We start from the raw sequence: 22603 nt of genomic DNA, 5'->3' as shown, positions 1-22603 counted from the left end.
GTACCTCAATACAAAACTACAGATATGTACAAATTGATATAACCCTGATGTTAATGTATAATACAGTTATTGTTATTATTTAAATGCAAACTATTATACCCATGCTGCAAACCCAAACAAAATGACACATTGTTTTGGAAAACAGATCAGATTGTTAGAATCTATGCCGCACTGCATCGATAAACAAAATTTGCAATCATGGTTGAAAATAGATTGTTTTTCTTGTCCCCATTACTATATGAAAGTCACTAACATTAACTAATGATGAAAATGAAAGAATTTTAAAGAATGTATTTGAGTTTATTAAAGAGTCAAAGAGGTTTCTAATTGTGTAATACAGCACACTAAAGTGCATATACATGTATATTGTGTACAACCATTCACATCATCACACATCATCTTTTACATATCCAATATAAACAATGTATTGTTTGCATGCATGCTTTGTAAAAAATTCTATTGTTATAAATTGTTCATGGGAGAAACTTCATAAGTTTGATTAACTTGTGTCTCATCCCTTTTGCATATTTAAGCAAATAAAATATGTTTAAACTATGAAAGTCACTGAAAACAATTACAAGACAAAAACTTGTTTATGAACTATAAAAACAATGTCTTGTGGTATTTTCTGCACAGCATAATTGAAATGTTGCAGGTTCGACATGTAGAGTTTGTTTTTATACCTACTTCATACTACGAATTTACACAATTTTCCTATTCGTCTTACATATATAATTATACTATCGGACATCATTTGAAAATCAGCATATTCATAAGTTTACGTTTAATAATCTGGATTATTTTGTCGGATTGGTAAAAAATTAATTTGTTGGATTAAACCTATGTACAATGTGAATTCGAAATACAGGTCACTGTATTTTTTCAAAAGCACCCATTTCATAATCCGCAAATCAAAACATATAGTTTAGTGGTTGTCGTTGGTTCATGTCTGTCATCTTTGTTTTTTCGTAAATTGTTTTGTTATAAATTAGGCCGTTAGTTTTCTCAATTGAATTGTTTCAAATTTTTCATGTCGGGGCATTTTATAGCCGACTATACGGTATGGGTTTTTCTCATTGTTGAAGGCTGTACGGTTGCCTATAGTTGCTTACATCCACTTCATTTTAACTTTGGTGGATAGTTGCCTCATTGGCAATCATACCACATCTCGGTATATCGGGAAAAATTAGTTTTCAACAATATACAATAAAGAGCTGCCTCATGAGCGCATGATACGGCCGTCGCTTTTTCAACGAATAAAGTTCCATTACTCCTCAATGTCAAATCAAAAATTTATAAAAAAATAAAAAATAAAGGGAGCTTATTTTAGTAGATATAAACCATTCACCAAAGTTTCATGAAAACTGCTCAAAAACATTTTTCAGTTATTGTCCGAAAACTGGAAAATCCCCCTTTTTTTAAAATAAAATCCCATAACTCGAAAACGTAAAATCTAAAATTAATAAAAATCGAATGGGAGCTTACGTCAATAGATATTATCAATTCACCAAAGTTTCATGAAAATTGGTCAAAGCGTTCTTGAGTTATTGTCCCGACATGTTGACGACGGACGGACAACGGTATACCATAAAACGTCCCGTAAACGGGCGTATACAAATACTTCTTGATTGTTTCCCACATAGATTAGTGTATTATGTTTGTACTACAGTATAAAGTGATAAACATTAATTTGTTTACGCTACGCTTTAAACAGATTGTGCTTGGTTGATTGCTGTTTGCAGAAAGCCATGCAGTTTCAAATTACTCACAATTAGAAATACTAGTCATTTTGGATGTTTATTTCCAGTTAACAATATATAAATAACACATAGCTGAGAGGGTGATAGAGCAGATTGTTACCCCGAGAAAACATTGTCAACTGAGGCGAAGCCAAGGTTGACAATGTCTTTTCGAGGGTAACAATCTGCTCTATCACCCTCTCAGATATGTGTTATTTAATTTATTATACTGAATGTTCTGTTATTACTGTCAATTAAATTTCAAATTCAAAGTAATAAACTATGACGTCTTGTACATAACAACCATCCGTATTTAATAAAGCGCACACTTGATCAAGCGTCTCCGTGAAGGATAATAGAGTATTTGCCATACTAGGATAGAGTCGTATTTAATAAAGCGCACACTTGATCAAGCGTCTCCGTGAAGGGTAATAGAGTATTTACCATATAATAGAGTAAATTGTCTCCCTCGTATTAACCAATCAAAATCTGGCATTTTGACATGAAATGTAATAATGTATTTTACACAAGGCAGGGAATTCGCTGACGAAAGTTTAAGGTGGATTAACTTTGGATATTACGTCTTTTGGTTTTCCTTCTGAACGGAAAGTATGCTCGTGAATTCAATGTAAGAGTATTATTTAGGAATTGCTGATATATAAAAATAAGAATATGTGGTATGAATGACAATGAGACAACTCTCCACCAGAGACCAAATGACATAGAAGTTTACAACTATAGGTCATCGTACGGCCTTCAACTATGTATATATGCAATGTATACATTGTACATCATTTGATTCCAAAATGAATAAACTGCTTCGCTGAGCGCAGCTGGATACGCCCGCAGAGGTCCAACCCTGAACAGTTGGGGCAAAAATGAACACAATATTCAAGCTTGATACAGGTCTGAATTTGGATTGTAATTAAATATTTGACATATTATAGGTTTCTGAATAAATGTAGTCAAAGAACTTGAAATTGGTTATATGAATTGAAGTCATATTCAATTAAAGATTTCTTGCTGTTGTGCAATACTTAGTAAATCTGTTGTCAGACTATAAACAAATAAAGTTCAATTTTTTCTCAATGTCATATTTGAAATTTATGAAAATCCATAGGGAGATTACATCAATAGCTATAAATAATTCATCAAAGTTTCATGAGAATTGCTGAAAGCATTTTTGAGTTATTGTCCAAAAACTGGAAAATCCCCCCTTTTTTAATGAATAAAACCCCATAACTCAGAAATGTAAAATCTAAAATTTATAAAATTCTAAAGGTAGCTTACATCAACAGATATAAACAATTCACCAAAGTTTCATGAGAACTGCTGAAAGCATTTTTTAGTTATTGTCCAAATACTGGAAAATCCCCCTTTTTTTATGAATAAAACCCTGCAACTCGGAAACGTAAAATCTAAAATTTATAAAAATGGAAAGGGAGCTCATGTCAATAAATATAAACAATTAACCAAAAGTGCTTGCAAGTTAGTGAAAGCATTCTTGAGTTATTGTCAGAAAACTGGAAAATTCCCCCTTTTTTAATGAATATAACCCCAAAACTCGGAAACCGTAAATCTGAAATTTATAAAAAACAAAAGGGAGCTCATGTCAATAGATATAAACAATTCACCAAAGTTTCATGCATATTGGTTAAAGCTTTTTTGAGTTAATGTCCGACATGTTGACGACGGACGGACGGACAGACGGACGGACAGACGGTCAACGGTATACCATAATACGTCCCGTAAACGGGCGTATAAAAAGCATTGTTTTTAAAAAAAAAAAGTGAAATTCCTGAATGTTACAGTTTAGTGATCTTATCGGGTATCATAAATATACAAAAGGAATGAGACACAAATTAGTCAAACTTATAAAGTCTTCTCGCATCTGTATGTTTCCATATGTACTAGTAGGAACTTGTGGTAGCATTTATGCGGTTACAACACATCCGATTAGACACATCCGTACTTATATCAATACAAACATGTTTTCTTTGATAATTAGTTTTTATTGTAATAGTGTAAAGCAACATATTAACATATTTACACAGTAAACTTATATAAACTTCGTTGAAATCAGTATTCTTTTCATATACTTTTGTCCATGGTATTATAAGTCTAATACTCCTCATAACATAATAAAACCTATTTACACATATCTATTAGACGAACAGACAAAGCTATTAATGCTGGGGGTTGCGTCATCTCAACTATCGGACACATTTATATCTCTAATGCTTACAACTAAAAAGTCCGAAATAAAAACAATAGGCTTGTACATCTTGCCTGACTTAGGGTGGTACATAACACTACAGGGAGATAACTCTGTAAAAGTCAGCTGAACGTTTCAATCACGTCCTATTGTTAAGGAAATATTAAGCTTCTCAATGATCAAAATTAGTGTTTGTCAAATTGCTATATATCCAATGAAACTTTTCCGATAAAGTGTGTGGTTCAAGTTTTTTGAAATTTTTATATTTTTGTCAAACGGTCAAAATAAATGTTTTGTCAAATTTTTATGAAAATTAAACGAGCCAAATTAATTTTAGTCAAGGTGTTTGGTACCACCTTAATACTAAAGTTACAAGATAATTATATCTAGCTTGTTTGACTTAACTAAGAAAATACCTCAGCCCATACAAAAGTTTGAAATATATAGAAAATAAATGTCAAATATAACAAATAAATGTCAAATATAACAAATAAATGTCAAATATAACAAATAAAAAATGAATTTGTAAAGAAATGATAAGCACAGTTTTTTTTCTGACATTCCACAGCAAATTATATTTACAAACAAATAAACCATCTTAGAACTCAAATTAAAATAACAATTCGGAATAAGGCAGATGAATAAAACAAAATAAATTCCTGTCGATGTCAACGATTTTTACATATCAAGCTCTATCGCTCCACCATCTATGAGAGTTTGGATGGGGTTTACCGAATAGAGAATAATGGCCCTAAAAACGAATAGAGAAAAATGAGCTAAAAAAATAAAGAATAGAGAATAGTGGATTGTGAAGTACAAAGAAGAACTGTGAAAAATAAAAGAATTAAGTAATATAATACTGATTACAGAAATATAATACTGATTACAGAAATATAATACTGATTACAGTAAGATAATACTGATTACAGTAAGATAATACTGATTACAGAAATATAATACTGATTACAGTAATATAATACTGATTACAGTAATATAATACTGATTACAGAAATGAACGTTGTACAGAATCTAGAAATTATCTAACTACAGAATACATTTCATAGGAAAATCATTTTCATTAGAATTTTACAGAATAAGCGTTATTCAAGAAAATGCCTTAAAATTAAAAAAAAAAAACATAGAAATCACGGACCCCATCATTTATGAAACTATCATGTCTGAGACTGGCAATACTCCTGGTGATACAAGTAAAAGCAAGACCTTCCCGTCTTTTTGTGTGAACAAAGATTTACGTCACAAGTATTGCATTTGTACTTGCTTTGAACTGGCCAAATGCTCTTAGACTCAATCTTCTTTCGGCGGCAATACTTGCATTCTCTCCTTCTGACACTAGAAACAAGAACGTGTTCACGAGAGTTGACCACAATGCACTCATACCCATCCTGAACCGCAGCATTCGACATCACACCTGGAAGTAGTATGCAGATAGAAAATAAGCAAACAAATCTAGTTGACAGAAAAGGATGAGTTTCAACACTATTTAGACACTTTGACTTGTATCATAAAGAATTAGTATACATGCAAGCGGCAAAAAGATGTGCATAGAAAATGTGAATGATATACTAATACGTGTTAGTTTATCGCAGACGTGTATGGTTTAACATAGTATGAAACGAGTCTGGGGAAGTATACATGGGGTTCATGATTGTACACAAATGATACATCAACAAACAAAAAACGTTTGACATTAGCTACTATCCAAATTTGTTTGAAACAAGCATACAGTTTCAGTTGGTAAAAACAGTATACAAAATAAATCAAAAACACTTATTAAAACCAAATAACTCAAATATTCAGTCCAAACTTAAATTTCCACCTGAAAACGCAATTTAAAGCTTCATTTTGAAAAGCAAACATTATATTTTCGGTCCGATATATGCTTCATTATGGAAGGCAACCAAACAGTTTCTGTCCGTGTATCCTCCAGAACACAAAGCTATGTCACATGTTTCACATTTATACTGCGTCTGTATAGAATAACCACTTTTCGTTTTTAATTTATGTCTCTGACAGTATTTACATTCTTTCTTTTTGTTTCCAGGAATTAAAACAAGATGATGTCCCGGTGGTAAATTGTGTTTATTGAAAGGAAAGGAATGGCGATTCGATTCAATACCTATTCCTCCTATATGTGGTGACGTTAGATCCATCATAACAAAAGATTTCTCTGCATTTTGTTGAACCTCTCTCTTACCTGAAAGGTCAAAGAAAAACAAACATATAATCAAAATAAAGACAAACTTAAAAAGTATAAAATACGAACTCTTACTGCATGCCTAATAATTTCTCATTATCATACAAAAAAAAGCAGTTTCTGTTAGTCAATTCACCAGAACATAAAGCAGCATCACAGGCTAAACATATATATTTGGTTCGTACTGCCCATCCTTTCCTTGTTTTCACTTTGTACTTTAAACGGTATCGACATTCCTTTTGTTTTACGCTACCGGAGGTAGAATTTACCCCAATGGGTGTTAAGATGTGACCGTCGGGTATATTACTTTTGTCAAAAGGAAGTCTGTAGATGTCTGATGCTTGTTCGGGTTGAAGTTCCAATTTAGGTTCTGATAAAACGTCGTATGGGTATTTGAACTTCATAAACTCGGCTTCATGCAAAGATGTTATTGAGTCACCAACTTTACTAGGATTTTCAGTCTTTTGTTTGGACAGGGCAATAGTCTTCCTACCTGGAAGGTCAAAGAAAAAATACTACACGACACAAAGTGTGACTAAATTGATTCAATAAAACTAATCTAGATAAAAACAACTGCAAACAACGAAATAAAGTGAAATTCTTCAACAACATGCTAGTTTAATTGAAAATTTCGTAAGGTGTTCCGCAAAACCCTGTGTCTCACCTTCGATTGCTGCTGTCGGTGTAAGAGTGTAATGTTGACTTAAAAAGTGAGTCCATTTATCAGTAAAATACAGAATTTAAAAATAAAATTAAAACTTTTTCTTTAGATGCTGTGTCTTTGTCTTGAAGATAAGCTTCTGTCTAAGTTTCATAACAATCCATGAAGGTTTACAAATATATCATGTCAATCCCAGACTGTCTGTAAATGTCGACTGTAAAAACTTAGTCCATCCATCAGAGAAATACAGAAAATTAAAAAGAAAATTATAAAAGTTTGCTTCAAACATTATCTCTTAATCATAAAAAAAGCTTCTACTCAAGTTTCATAAAATTCTATGGCGGTTTGACAAAGTAATTGATGTGTAACAAACTTTAACCTTAGACTGTATCTACTTTGTAACTAACTGTAAACAGTCCATTTATCAGTAAAATAAGGAAGATTAAAATAAATATTTTCAAAATTTTGCTATGAATATTGTATTTTGGTCATAACTAAGCTTCTCTCTAAATTTCATAAAATTGCATGAAGATTTGACAAAGTTATTGATGACTGAAAAACTTTAACCTCATACTAAATCTGAATGTTAACTGTAAAAAAAGTCCATATATCAGTAAAATGCGAATAAATGAAAATAAATATTTTCATAATTTTGCTCTGGAAACTGTCTTTTGTTCATAAACAAGATTCTGTCAAAATTTCATAAAAGTCGATGAAGGTTTGACAAAGTTACTGATGTCTAAAAAAAACTTTATCCACAAACTGAATCTAAATTTTGACGACGCCGACGACGGAATCTAGGTTCACTATATATGTCTTGCATTTGCGACATAAATGTCACAGACTCGACAATAAATGCACAGGGTGATATAATCCTGACGTCATAATATAAAAGAAAGAGTGTTTGGTATGATTGCAAAAGAGTCATCTTTCTACCAAAGACCAAATTACGTAGAAGTTGAAATTTACATATTTGGCATAGAATTGCTATTTTATAGAGTTTTTTGGCAAAATTCAAAATAAGTCAAGATTAAGTAAGGAGATGTGGTATAATTGCCAATGAGACAACTATCCAACACATTTCAAATGGAGTAGATTTTAGAAACTATAATTCACCGTACTGCCTTTAACAATGAACAAAACCCATTCAGTATAGTCAGCTATAAAAGGCCCCGACATGACAAAATGTTAAACAATTCTAACAATCAAAGCATCGTTGTTTTAGCTACGTTTTTCAATATTTTTTCTTTATACAAGCTGCTGTAAGACATTTATATAGAGACAACCATTACAACTTTGGATAAGTGAGTTAAACTCAAAATGTTAACTTGTGTTTAAACACTTTTAACAGAAGAAACCAAGGGACTAAAAAAAAAACAGACAACACAAGGATTTAAACGCAGAAGGTCATAATTTTCATTAAAATTTCACTAAAAAATTACCAGTGTTATTTTTCTTTTTTTAAATCACCCCTTTCAGCACATGAAATTCTCAAAAAAAAGTGTACTTCTTCTAAGGTACTTCTGACAATCAAAGTAATCGAAATCACTGATGGAAAGACTGGAAGAGTTGTGTGCATAATTTCAAATCTTATTCTCAGGTAACGTGGTGAAAAAAAACTGGATAATTTTAATAGTGTAAAAATATGTAAGTGTTCGGTATTCAGGAAGTTGTTGAGTGATGAATCTGAAAACGCATCACGTGGTATAGCTGACTCATATAAACCCTGAAACCAAATTTCAGAAATCCTTGTTATGTAGTTCCTGAGAAAAATGCGACGAAATCTTTCAACTTGGATGTCATGTGTAAAAATATGTAAGTGTTTGGTAAACAGGAAGTTGTTGTGTGATGAATCTGAAAACGCACCACACTGTATAGCTGACTCATATAAACCCTGAAACCAAATTTCAGAAATCCTTGTTATGTAGTTCCTGAGAAAAATGTGACGAAAATTTTCAACTTGGATGTCATGTGTAAAATGATGTAAGTTTTCGGTAAACAGGAAGTTGTTGAGTGATGAATCTGAAAACGCATCACACGTTACAGTTGACTCATATAAACCCTGAAACCAAATTTCAGAAATCCTTGTTATGTAGTTTCTGAGAAAGATGCGACGATAAATATTCATGGGACGGACGGACGGACTGACGGATGGACAGACAGAGATAAAACAGTATACTCCACTGTTTTAAAGCGGGTGTATAACTAGAAATATCACCCTTTCGTTAAATTCACAAAGATAATTGCTTTTTTTTTCAGTTGATAAAACAACATTGTCTCCCTAAATTTACTTGTAAATGGTTGTTTTGGGGAGTATTTCTTTGTTTAAACATAGGTATGCAATTTTTCTAACTCATCTTAGGATCATTTATTGATTTTTGATAAAATAAAATTATACATGTATGACACTGAAGATGAACAGTTTTATTTCATTTTCATAATATAACTAAAAAAAATGTATTCAATTGCCCATAGATGGAGTATTTCTCAATATTGATACAAATTCTGTTGATATTTCAATTTTTAGAAGGGATACTGATTTCAAATATCTTTTTTCAATTAAACAATTTTGACATGAATGGAAATAGAAATCTTCCAAGGAAGGGGTAGTATATTTTTTATTGAAGTTTGATTTAATTTCCAGAAAAAAGCATTGAAAATGCAATTTTCAAAAACAAAAATTAAATAGCGAATTTTTATTAAAAAAAACAAAAATTAAATGGCGAATTTTTATTAAAAAAAACAAAAATTAAATAGCTAATATTGAATAAAAAAATAAATTTGATTGCAGAAAATGCTCAGATTAGAGTTATGCATATTTTTTTTATTGTTTTCAGTAAAATAATTATCTTTGTAACTTAATTAAACTTAAATTACTGACTAATATCAGATGATCATAACACTGATTTTACAAGTAAAATAAACCTTGCTTGTTTTTTTTTATACATATTTTAATTTTGTCTTCTCTTGCAAAACATGCATCTTTTGTTTAAATTTACATCCAATGAATAAAACTCCTCATAAAATTGCAAGTTTCAAACGTGTTAGTGTTTGGTTGATCTCCAATGCTGGAAATAGTTGCTGTCTATCTGTTACAACTTAAGATAATAGAAGAAATGGTCATATTGATCAAAATCATCATTTCAAGGCAATCTCCCCTATATAGTGAACAGTGGTCGTCTCATTCGCAATGGCATGTTTATGTGTTGTATTGTTGTTCATTTTTGCTTTTTACAGTTCTGATTGTATTTTCTGCCTTTTCTCAAATATGAGCTTTTATAAAATGTAAAATGCCTAATGACAGTATTTGTTTCCTAGTTTTCGTCTGACGTTGCAATACAAAATGTTGTGTTTTACGCAAAAATCGATTAATAGAGAAACTCGAATATAAGAAGAAAAGCAAGTTAGTATCGTGACACGAAGAAGATTATTCAAGACTAGAATCTAAAACAAAAACTAAAAGCAAATGATTTGAATAATAAATTCAACATTCCATGGAATAAATTTTATTAAAGCCATCAAATAAAAAGAAAATAAACCTCAACAAAATCAGTCAGAATTAAAATACTAGACTCACTAAAATCATCCCGTTTGAAATTCAGTATAAATCTTATTTTTCAATTCAAATTCAGTATTATCATCATACTTGGAACAAATTAAGATTATAATGGGTACATATCTAAGCAAGCATTAATTTTTTTGATAAAAAGAAATACATAACATTGTTTTACAGAAAAATAACTAGAATAAATGTATCCATATCCAATGTAATCCCACACATCAACAGAATTATAATAAAATATTTACATTATGGTTTCTATTAGTCTCGTCATGTTTCTGAAGCGAATACCTTCAAAAGTTCACACCATATCATAGGAAACCCATTGCTACATGTGTCTGTAGTGAATACCTTCAATAGTTCACACCACATTAACAATAGTTTACACCATATTAAAGGAAAACCATCAGTATATATATAAACATCACATATGCCAACTCATAAAACACACAGCGGGAGCTAAAATCATTCAAATAATTTTTGTATAACTAAAATATATTGAGTATTGAAATTGAGGGATTGTGAACCCTTTCAGTTTAACAATAGCAGAAGTCGGAGTTCCAATGCTTGCTATGGAAACTTGCCTTCCCAATAATCGAATTATAAAATACTAAGTTTTGCCTTATAGCAACCCCAAATCAACATTTATATACTCGCATGTTGCATTATTCGCCATATGTGTATTTTGTATAATTATTGTTATTAATATTACACTGATGCATTTAAAAATTTGATGTAAAAATGTATATTCTATAAGCTGTATTGCTTTTGAATAAAGTATTATTACTATTATTCACCAAAAACTCGTTTTGTGGCAAGCTAAGAATTCCCAATTTTGTAGAAAAAACATAAATAACCAATATAGAGCCTTTTTCAAATGCTCTATACGTTTCTATAAAATCATTCGTCGTTATGAACTCATAATATAAATCATTTTAAATATGACTTGTTTTTCTCCGAATTAAAGGATGGACGACCGTACGCATGCACTTGTAAATCTCTCTATTTCATATATGCTGATGGATTCCTACGTGCTATGTCATATTTTACACTAAGTTTCTGGTTGCATATAAACCATATCAAAACTAATATCTACAAGTCCTAGTATATACACATTAATAGCCTCTCCTCTATAAATCTTTGGGGATACAGTTTCATTATGCTAGTCAAACATCATCACTCATCATCTACTACGCTTTATCGCCTAAAATCTGCTCACCAAACATTTCAATATGATGTAAATGGAAGCAATTCCGCTCGGTTACCTCGCTCGCACAAAGAGCCACATCACAAGTTTCACATTTATAATTTGTTTTAACTCTCCATCCAGATGGCGTTTTTATTCTATGGACTTGACAATATACGCATCTTGTGCCATTCTTGACATGATTGGGGACAATTTTATGACCTGGTAAGTCATCGATTCCCTTTAATATTATCGCCTGCTTCTTAAAAACTACTGGTGCTGAAGAACCTGCACTGTCTTGGGCGACCAATGGATCATTCGTGTGACGTACTTTTTCTGCAATCACTGTATGTGTAGATATGCCAGTTTTATGTTGAAATTGCTCTTTATGTGCAATCCTTTGTGTATGCACAGGGAATTGAGAAGGTTGTGGTGGAATCTGAAAAGGTTTACCATGAGCAATACTTGACGAAGATTGGAAATACCTTGGTCGTGGCTGAAACTCCATGAAGTTAGGAGAACTTTCAAGACTACTTGGCAGAGGTGGTGGCGGACGAGAAATATCGGGTAAACTCAAAGTAAATCTTCCTTCACTGGAAATCGGAAGTCCACTCTTCATAGGACTCGTATCGCCTTCAGCAGTTGGCTGAAAATTTTGCCTATCCATATCGACTACCGTTTTATACTGTTCTGAATCCACTGGTCCTCTTTTACGATTTGTACCTAAAAGATAAATATCACACAGTAGGTCTTCATCTTAAAAAATATTGTTTTACAGTGGCGACTAAATGAAAGTAAAACTGTCAAAATTTCATATCGTCTGTAAAGGGGTCAATTATTTACATTTATTTTGTTATAATAAGTGTTTCTTGCACAAAAATATTTTATTTAAGAATTCTAGAGGAAATATTTCATACAGTTGTATTTCCCGTTTTAAAACATCATTTCAAGTAAACGCAATACCACTTTAAATAAACTAAATATATTTCTAGGTAGCCAAATAATTTTCAAGGGAAATAAAATAGATATACTTTTTCCATCTGATATCTGCGACACATTTCCTCAAATAGATAAATACATGTATATATGCAAAGATAAACACGTTTTAGGTTGCACTTCTGTAAATATAAACAATGCAATTTCCCATAGGAACTCCTTTTACTGCTAAAACTGTGCCACTTTTACTATGAAGTTTCGTAAAAAATTATATCCTAGATTGGAAAGTTTATATGCACTGCTATTTTTTTCAAAGGTCAAAACATAGGGCTGTGCGGCATATTTTCAACATTTATATGCCTCTAACTTCTAAGAGTTTAAACTTATACTAAAAGTCTGTTCTACCCTCCCTTCACTTTGGGTCTTCCTCAGAACTCAATTTGGCTGCTATCCATGTGTATTTATACTTGTGACATACTCAAGTTTTGTCTCTAAGAGATGAAGCATAGAGATCATATCTGGGAAACAGTAGGTAAACAAAACAAACATTTATGAATATTAAATGTCTCCCCAAAAGATGCGTGGTTTGTGAAACAGCTGTATTTACAATGTGCAACCTTTATGACGTCCATAAATGAAAACATACAAGGTTCCATTTAAATTCTATCCAATCAAACAGACCAAGTTTTCAACTGACACAAACATGACAAAAATAACCAGACTGAAAAGTGCAAAACCCAGAAATAATACAAAAGACGAAATGAAACAAAAGCTGGTTCAGTAGTTGTGAGCCTTTTCATAGCAAATTCACACTGATAAGATCTCGGTACTACCCACATCGGCCTCTAGACATATCAACATCAAAATTACTTTTAAATTAAGATTCGAAGATGACATCAGACTGGATTAAGTCATAAGGGTGGTATTTTAGACCAGCACAATTAAATCTCTGTACTGAAAGCTGTACGTGCTTCAATGATAGTACAGAATGGTTAAAAACAAAGGCTTATATGAATATATTAATGATTGACACTTTGGCACTCCATTTACTGTCATATAAAAGTATGAAGTGGTTCATGAGACAACTCTCCTCCAGAGACCAAAGGACATAAAGGTTAACAACTATAGGTCACCGAACGGCTTGAACAATGAGTAAACCCCATACCGCATACTGTACAAAACAATGAACGAAATACAAATATGATATACAGCAGCAAACAATGAACTGTAAAATGACCTGCAACATGCTTTCTTGTCCTCTAATGGCGTTTGAATATGAAGGTATAGATATAAGAAGATGTGGTATGAGTGCCAATGAGACAACTCTCCATCCAAGTCACAATTTATAAAAGTAAACCATTATAGGTCAAAGTACGGTCTTCAACACGCAGCCTTGGCTCACACCTAACAGTAAGCTATATAGGTTTGGATTTTGCTAATGCATACAGATCTGAAAAATATAGCTCAGGACTTGTTGACAAAGTGTTGACCCTGTTGTCAGGTTGAAGTCTATGAACTTTAAACAAGTGTACATCTGATAGCTCTTTTCCTTACCATATACAGATTGGAGAATTTCCATATGCTGTTCATGTGCAGATCACTATTCAGGAACATAGTTGGTTGTTTTCTTTTTGTATTTTGGGTGTTGATGGTAGATCTTTGATTTTCTCAGACAAATCTATTGAAGCTGTTTTAGACTAGGTGGTTTAAAACTTAATTGACATATCGTATAGATGTTTCTACTGTTCACGACTATATATACGTTTATATCTACATGTACTATGGTTTGGTGTCGTAAGGTGGTGGTTTCATCTATGTATACCCATATCTCCTTTTACTCACAGCGTCATTTCAAAATTTTTGGCATTTTTAAAGAAAGATCTGTTTCTAAATTAAATATTTCTTTCTGTGAACTCAGTCAAAACGCTATATGCGTATTGATTTACATTGTAAGATATGTCTTACAAAGACCTACTGGGTAGTGTCTAAGTACTTGTTGTCAGACATTTAAACTTTAACTAGCTAAGTTCTTGTAATTAAGCTTTATTCTAAATTCATTGACATATTTATGTTTCCAAGAATGAAACTATTTACACTGACGTTTCAAAACTACATGAAAACTGTATGTCCATAAAGGGATAGGTGTCTTATATAGTTTGGGTACTAGTCAAAACTGACGACCTATGTGTCGCTTGTTTCCGGTTTTGGTGCACCATTTACCATGTGATATACAAAGAAACAACGCCGTTCTGAAGTATATGGATTACAGAGAGCGATGCCACAGGTATCACATTTATAACGTGTAAAAATCCTAAGGCCAGTCCGGGTACGGGATTTCATTATTCTGCAATGTTTGCATGTTTTCTGCTTTCCAAATCCCAAAGGAACAAGTCTGTGTTCGGGCGGAATGAGGATACCTTGGCAACTTCCAGCGTCAGATAGCTTCATGCTTGATAAGGTTTGAGGAAAGATGGATGCATCTACAAAATAAGGGGATTTTAGTATGAGCACTTAAATATTGTTGAAAATTCAAGAATTCAAAACAAAATTTAACTACAGTGGTTTCTAAATCACAAGTTAACGAATAAACTATTGACATAATGAATGGTTTCATGTCAACCTTGACCGCACATCTGTACAACATTCCTCCCCAAACCCTTTCTAATAGATTGAATCAATGAAAATATGTATGTACTACATATTTTCTACACTAAGAACTTTTAAGTGGTAAAATCTCAATTACTCACTACTGGACACTACTTCTGTGCAATCTACGTTAAGACCTTAACGTAAAACCTAGATAAATCGCTCAATCGAGGAAACCACTTCAACAAGAAGACTGCATTTGCGAGTCAGTATCAAAGCTATGATATAATTATAATAAGGTATTGGCCTTGACCCAAACATCTGATTCAATCATGAGTAAATAAAGGTCAAAATAGCTGAACTGTCGATAATATGTGCTGTATTCCTATAAAACTTGACACAGTGCAGTTGTTTGCCATCATTTAACACCGATACTGTCGTCAGTACTTTCACAATACTACACAATGTTACATTAGATCTGCTTTTGTAATCAAATTAAATATTTTCGGTATAATTCAAGGATTTCAATGATTTCATTAAAAAAAATCGTGGTTTTGCCTTGACTGGTAGCAAGTATTATGTTGTACTGAATATTATTAACAGAACATAAAACATTCAAAGATTTGTAGTACACCAATTATTTATTACAAATTTTCCATCAATCATTTAAATAGTCAAATAGTAACTGACTTACGCACATGCTTAATTACTTTGTAACTTCTACAGAAGTATTTGTAGTGATGACTTCAATTATTAGATATAAGAAGATGTGGTATGAGTGCCAATGAGACAACTCTCCATCCAAGTCAAAATTTATAAAAGTAAACCATTATAGGTCACAATACTTATATTTGGTCTAGTTGTGTCACATACTATAACAGATTTGAAAAACGCTCACACGTCAAGCACTCATCATTATCAAGAGGTTGCTTAAATATGAAGTCGTTCTGTGCAGTTATACCCGAGACAAGCGTGAAGAAAAGTGTTCAAGTTCATGCAACATATTGAAAAATTCAAAATATCGGCAACCAGGAAAAAGGTATTTGACAGATCTGAAATGTACTTGCACGTCCCAACTCATCACTGCTAGGCTGCTAAGCTGCTGACCAAATATAAAGTCATCTGTTCAGTAGTACCTGAGTAAAGGTGATGGAAAATTTTGATGGACGGACGCACGGACGGACAAGGTGAATGCAATACAGCCCTATTCATGGTATTTTTGTCAATGGGCCATAAACCTTTGTCAAATTCACTTCAATTTATATTTTGGTTATAAGATAAAGACTCAATTTCTCTATATGATTTATTTTCACATGCAATTAATACATGGTTATATAAAATGTTCATGAAAAAAATTTTGTTCACAATTTCACGTCAGTGCTTCTGTAAATTGAAACTTTACTGTATATAACACTTTTACGTTTAAAAATTGAAACGCAAAATATGACATAACCAATATCGAACTTTACGGGAAACATACTACTTTGCATTAAGAATTGTATCATTTTGATTATCTGCATGTCCACAATGAATTTCAAGCAAGTTAAACAACAGCTAAATATCATAAAATCGCATACAACCGACAATAGACTAACCCGAATAATTCAGTCCCTCCCCTAATCGATCTCTCCTACTTGCAAGGTTAATGAAGTAATCGTAGATCAGTGGAATATAACGACTGAATTATTCGGGTTAATAACAGACTCAAATGTCCGATAATTATGTACACAAGCATGCAAACCCACAACCAAACTTGTAACTAGCTAAATAGAAGAATAACTAGAATTTGACTAGATTTGTCCACAGTAAAAGTTGTGAATGAAATACGTCATTCATTGCCTTCGTCATCTAACTTTCCTCCTTGAGTTTTGATAAGTGTGTCATGATAGGCTTTGAAGCACATCCTTTCAGACGTTTCAAGTTTACATAACGGAACCTCACAGGTTCCGCACTTGTGTCGGGTAAAAATAGGCAACCCTGACCTGGTCTTGTTGTTATAAAAGCGACAATACATGCATTTCTTTTGTTTATGTCCTTCATTTGACACGCAAGGATGTCCAGGAACTTCGAAAGATTTATTTGTGAGGACCATTCCTCGGTACATATCTTTGTAGTAGTCGGTATAGTATGATACTTGCATCTGACCGAGGTCTTCAGTCCGAGGAGATATCTTAATGTGAGTTCCTGAAAGGGAAAAAGAGAGACAAAGAATTAAAGACAGAAACTAGCCAAAAACTATCTGAATAAATCACACATCATCGACATGCACCTCACATTAAAGGAGAAAGTATTAGTAACTGTGAGAACAAGACAGAGTATACAACGAGTATATTTGATTAGAACATGAACACTTTACAGCAGAATAATCAGTATGGCTACCATCAGAAAAATAGGCCATTCGTGGAATTTGTATATAAAGAGGTTCATTCATATGTTCTGTTATGAAGTTCGAATCGATTGGCCCTCCATTTCTTATCATGCATATTTAAATTCGGCTGTTGCCTTAAAAGACATGCAAAGAATCATGATACATTTCATTTCTCGTCTTTAACCTAAGAAGAGCAAACGAAAAATTCCGACAAATATTACCCCTCTACACTGTTCAACATTTAAACTGTTCTTCCATACAAATTATGATCTTTAAAACTCCGGACCGTACTGTCATACCAAAGAAATAAACAATAAACCCAGAGAAACACAATTATTTTTAATTCTTTAAACGGTGTAAGCTGTAAACAGGGGATTCATTTCAGTCAATTTTCAGAAAGGCAATGTTCCACAACGTTTAAGAACCGGTATAACCCAGCAATTCCTCGTGGTATTGCTTAAAACAATCCCTTTCTGAAGTATCGTCCCTACACAAAGACACATCACAACTCTCACATCGAAATCTAGATGCGACCTGCCATCCTGACTTAGTCTTTCTTCGATATTTCTGACATTGTTTGCATTTACGCTGTTTGTGTCCCTCATTTGGAACTATTCTATGACCCGGAATACCAGAATCCATTGACCTACTGACGTTCCAATATGCAAAGCTAGAGATGTCGAATCCTGAAAGGGAAATAAAATCGAGTTACATCATCATCATATTAAGGCATGCTCGTTCGTACAGCTTGGATAGTTTGTGAATCAACTTTTCAAATCATTCTGAAACCAAACGTTAAGATTTCCTTATATTAGTAGCAGGTCTAATAAGGATATGATCGAGTCGTCTTTTTAGCTTGTCTTTAATCCCCACTTTGTAATAAAATAGCATATATCAAAAGAGATACATATAAGACTGATAGATTTTTGGTGTTTAACGCCACTTTCAGCACTATTGGCTATTTCGTTGGTGCCAGTTTTAATTCGTGGAAGAAGACGGATTGCCAGGAGAGAACTACCCATCTTCGGCAGGAAAACTGACAATCCTAGTTAATTAAGATTGGAGTCGGACGCACCTGCCGGATGCGGGGTTCGAACTCAATACCTCAGTTTTTTTCAGGCTAGTGATACAATAGATGAACTACTCAGACCACTCGGCCACCTATGACCTCTGAAGATAAGGGATTTCCGGCGAACATATGACGACAAAAAAAGAATATTATCAACATATTCAAATAATCACTGGTCAAAATGTAACTACAACTCCTTTGATTGTCTTTAAGGAATGATTAATCTATATCTGCACTTTTGCCAAACTAACAAATGTAAAGACATGTAACAAAATGTGTAGTATTTACTGAAAGCTACAATATTTCATATTTTATAATAAACTGACATTAAACATTCAAATTAAAGACAACAAATAAGAATGTCTTTCTAGAGGTGTCACTAAGCATCAAAAAGATTTTATACAGAATGTTGCATCTTGTTGAAATAGAGAGCTATGTAAACGATACTAAAGTCAAGTCGAAACATTAGCCGCGTAAGCTTTGAAACACAACGGTAAACCTCACCACCATTTTCATTATAATAAGCTTTGAAACACAACTGTAAAACTTGTCATAATTTTAATCATAAAATCCAGTTCTGAACACTGACACAGGAGAATAAATGAATAAGACTTCGAAATGTAGAAAGAATTTCTGCAGAGTATACTATGAACATCCACGAAGAAAACAGTTGACACAAGAAGTGTTACTTTCTGAACAATTCCTCGTGATATTGTTTAAAACAGTCTCTTTCACGACATAAAGCTACGTTACAGATATCACATCGAAACCTCGAATTGACCCGACATCCCGATTTTGTACGTATCTGATTTTTCTTGCACTGCTTGCACTTTAGTTGCCTGCGACCTTCGTTCGGTATCATCCTATGACAAAGTACACCGTACCCTGAAAGGTAAAGATAAAAGGATAAAAGACTGATCCTAAAATTCAATTCAATTTCTACATTATTCAAAAGCAGCAGTGCAAAACCCATGTAACCAAATCCTACCTCAAAAGATTTAAGATATGATATATACCATCCCTTAAATTCTATGTTTAAACCTTAAAAATTTAATTCAGTTGGAGCTTCGCAGTTAATTATTTAATAACTTCCTTACAATCAAGTTCAGACATTAGATACGTTTATGGACATAAAATGGTGTATTCGCTTTTAACGTCCAGTGGCAAATATTGCATGCATATCAGGACGATAACATGATAATGTGATATGAATATGAACCCTGTTTTGTACTTGAACTAAACGCAGAGTCAATGTTTAGGTGCTTGATCTCAAAGTCACCGTCCTCATGAAAACATGTCACCCTACCCGGACCTTTTTTTCTGACTTCGAGCCATCGTTTCTTGCTCTCACTCCTAAATGTCAAGTGCTTAGATGAGAAGCAGCAAATAGCTGTTTTCAATTCTTGTGTTTGACACAGCCGGAGGTCGAACCCACGACCTTCGGTACTTCGGTATTCGAGCACGCTATCACGAGGCCACTATCATAAGACTAATGAGACGGTCTATTGACACAATACCCAATATATTAAAAAATATCAGCTCTAAGGCTTTACCAATTGTAAACTATAAACTCCATGAACTCGAATCCAAATACAATCAACAGAATATATGAAGCCTCATAATATAAATAATATCATCTAGTATCTACATACATATCAAAAATAAAGGACTACGCCGGACAAACGTCCTGGAAAATACAAAGGTTATGTTTTAAACCCGAATTTATACTACTTATTTAGATACCGTGGGATCTTTGATCAACACTTTCGTTCTCGAGAATTTAATTATTTTCAAAGTTTTATAGCCAATGCTTATATTGTCATATCTAAATTTCAAATGATATGTAGACCAAATATTCAAGTTTTATTAACATACTTATTCTAGAGTGGACCTACCTTTACCTTCAATATTATAAGTAACACCTGTCATGTACCTGCAAGTTTTGCAGGAAAAACAAAATGAATCAATTGTGGAATAATTTTTTTGTGTATTTAATTATACAAAAAATAAAGTCAAACTAGTGTACAAATCAAAACAAAACATTCAACGTATCAAATACGATATATAAGTTTGTTTTCTATCTAAAGCCGGCATGTCTACAAATATAGGAATCCATCGTTGTATAAAATGCAGTAAGAAGGCACAAACAATTAATTTTATCATGCACCTATCCTATTTCCACAAGTGACAACTTTAATATTTGTCTGGAAACACGAACTGTTCATGAAACAATTTGAAACACTGTCGCTGCGTACGTGTGGTTTCTTGACACAAAGGCACGTTACACACGGAACACCTTACACGTGTCCAGATCGTGTTTCCGGTGGACGTTCTTCTCCCTATCGCTGAACAGTAGCGGCATGGTTTTTGTTTATACCCATCCGTAGTGACTAAATGGTGGCCTTGAGGAGATAATGGTGACCTTGGCTTATGACCCGGAAGAGGATAACGTTCCCTGTTGACGCATGGTGAAATCGCTGAAAGGAAAATGATGGAAAAATAAACAGAGTGTTCACAGGGTTAATAAAGACAAACTGATTTAAATTTAAAAAATAATTTCCGTCTTTGCGAAAGCATAATACACGTATACTCATTTGCCATCACCTATGTATAGCACTTTAATATAAATCTTAATTTCTATAACCCAAGATACACAACCATCACCTGCCTTGATCATAATTAAGGTCAAAATTTGCTAATTCTGTACCAAAATTTCTACAGATAATTGATCCTCAAAAGAAAGTAAATTAAAAATATTATTCATCCTCCGATCGTATGTAAATATTCACACAAAGCAAACTTAGATCAATAAAAATGTTCACTTTCGCATATATGTCTTTTAATTATAGAAATACTACATTTATATCGAAAACAGTACATCTAAACCGTTACCCTCTTTAAACGTAAGCCGTTAATTACATGTTGTCACTTCTTATTAAAAACATGTTTTTCATGAAATAGCTGGAAGCATTGTCTATAAGGCCGTGTTTTCCCACGACATAAAGGAACATTACACACTGAACACTTTGTTTGAGTCAGAACAACCCAACCAGATGCAGTTCTAGTCCCCTCCATTTTACAATATTGACACATTTTCTGCTTGAAATTATCATTTAAAACCAGAGCATGTTTTTCAGCGTCAGTTCCGCGTGTCCCACTCGGCGACAAAAAGAGTCCTCCTTTTATGGCACTTTTGGGGACTGTCGTTTGGCCTGAAAGGTAAAGAATCGTTTTTGCAAATATTATTCTGAGTGTATATATATTATACATATATAGCAACTAATAAAATTTCAAATTAAGATAAAAAACAAAACGAAAAATTTTAATCAAAATCGATTAGCAACTTATATAATTAAAATATCAACTTATGTTCGGAAACTTCATAATAAGACAATATGAAAAAAACAACTTCAACATATTAAAGTACCAACAATAAACAATATATCAATATCGCCTGTATAATTGATTATGACTTAATCCCGTGATGACAGTCTTGAAGATCCTATCACATGCACATCAAAAACTAACGGGGAGTATCGAACCATGAAAATAGGGTCCCTGTAAACCTTCAAAAACATCTGACTTTTTACTCTTAGAAACCAAGAAACTGCACTTAAAACTTTTTCATTGATCGATTGAATATGGAAAACAGGTAAGGTCAGGTGATTGCAGACGTCTAATCATAACCCTGGTATCCAGTGGCAGTTAAAGTTTCCCGCCCATAATCCCGATCTACCCTGCAGGTCCTGAATTATTTATTTGTTTGTTCTCGTCCTGAAGATGCAAGAAATGTTTACAACTGGACGTAAGCAAACAACAATCAATCAATCCTAACCCTGGTACACGGTCCCGTACACCTAATAATTATTCTAGACAAAATCCAGTTGACGTACGACTCCTCGTTGACGAGAATCTCAGCTTAGGAAGAAATAAATTAACATACTTTTAGTAGTCAATGAACCATGGAAAAGACGTCATATTCAATACCGAAACCCAACTATACTAATAATTGATAATTAAGCTGCAACAATGGACTCTCTCCAACATTTTGGACTAGAATAGAATTCAT

General features: G+C 33.0%; 1 protein-coding gene across 20 annotated transcripts in view; it reads right to left on the bottom strand.

The window, feature by feature from the left end:
• The window catches only part of LOC127705185 (zinc finger protein 37-like), a 106691-nt gene that overhangs the window by 38559 nt on the left and 45529 nt on the right, over window positions 1–22603 (bottom strand). The window contains exons 5-6 of one of the 20 annotated variants that reach the window (XM_052209482.1): window positions 21427–21746; window positions 20894–21011 (exon numbers count right to left, since the gene is read on the bottom strand). The exons of 10 other annotated variants lie outside the window; for them this stretch is intronic. In XM_052209482.1, coding sequence (XP_052065442.1) covers window positions 21460–21746 — 287 coding nt within the window. In that variant the 3' untranslated portion in view covers window positions 20894–21011; window positions 21427–21459. Of the gene's footprint in view, window positions 1–3730; window positions 5384–5782; window positions 6170–10320; window positions 12299–14617; window positions 14992–16465; window positions 17282–17791; window positions 18152–19075; window positions 19420–20509; window positions 21012–21356; window positions 21747–22603 lie in introns of those variants that run through there. 9 more of the 20 variants (XM_052209495.1, XM_052209464.1, XM_052209453.1 and 6 more) reach the window with 9 other exon arrangements.

This window comes from Mytilus californianus, unplaced genomic scaffold, assembly GCF_021869535.1.
Source record: "Mytilus californianus isolate M0D057914Y unplaced genomic scaffold, xbMytCali1.0.p SCAF_6, whole genome shotgun sequence".
Taxonomy (NCBI): Eukaryota; Metazoa; Mollusca; class Bivalvia; order Mytilida; family Mytilidae; genus Mytilus; species Mytilus californianus.
The sequence above is the reverse complement of the archived record's forward strand: the minus strand, read 5'-3'. Positions and strand labels throughout refer to the sequence as shown.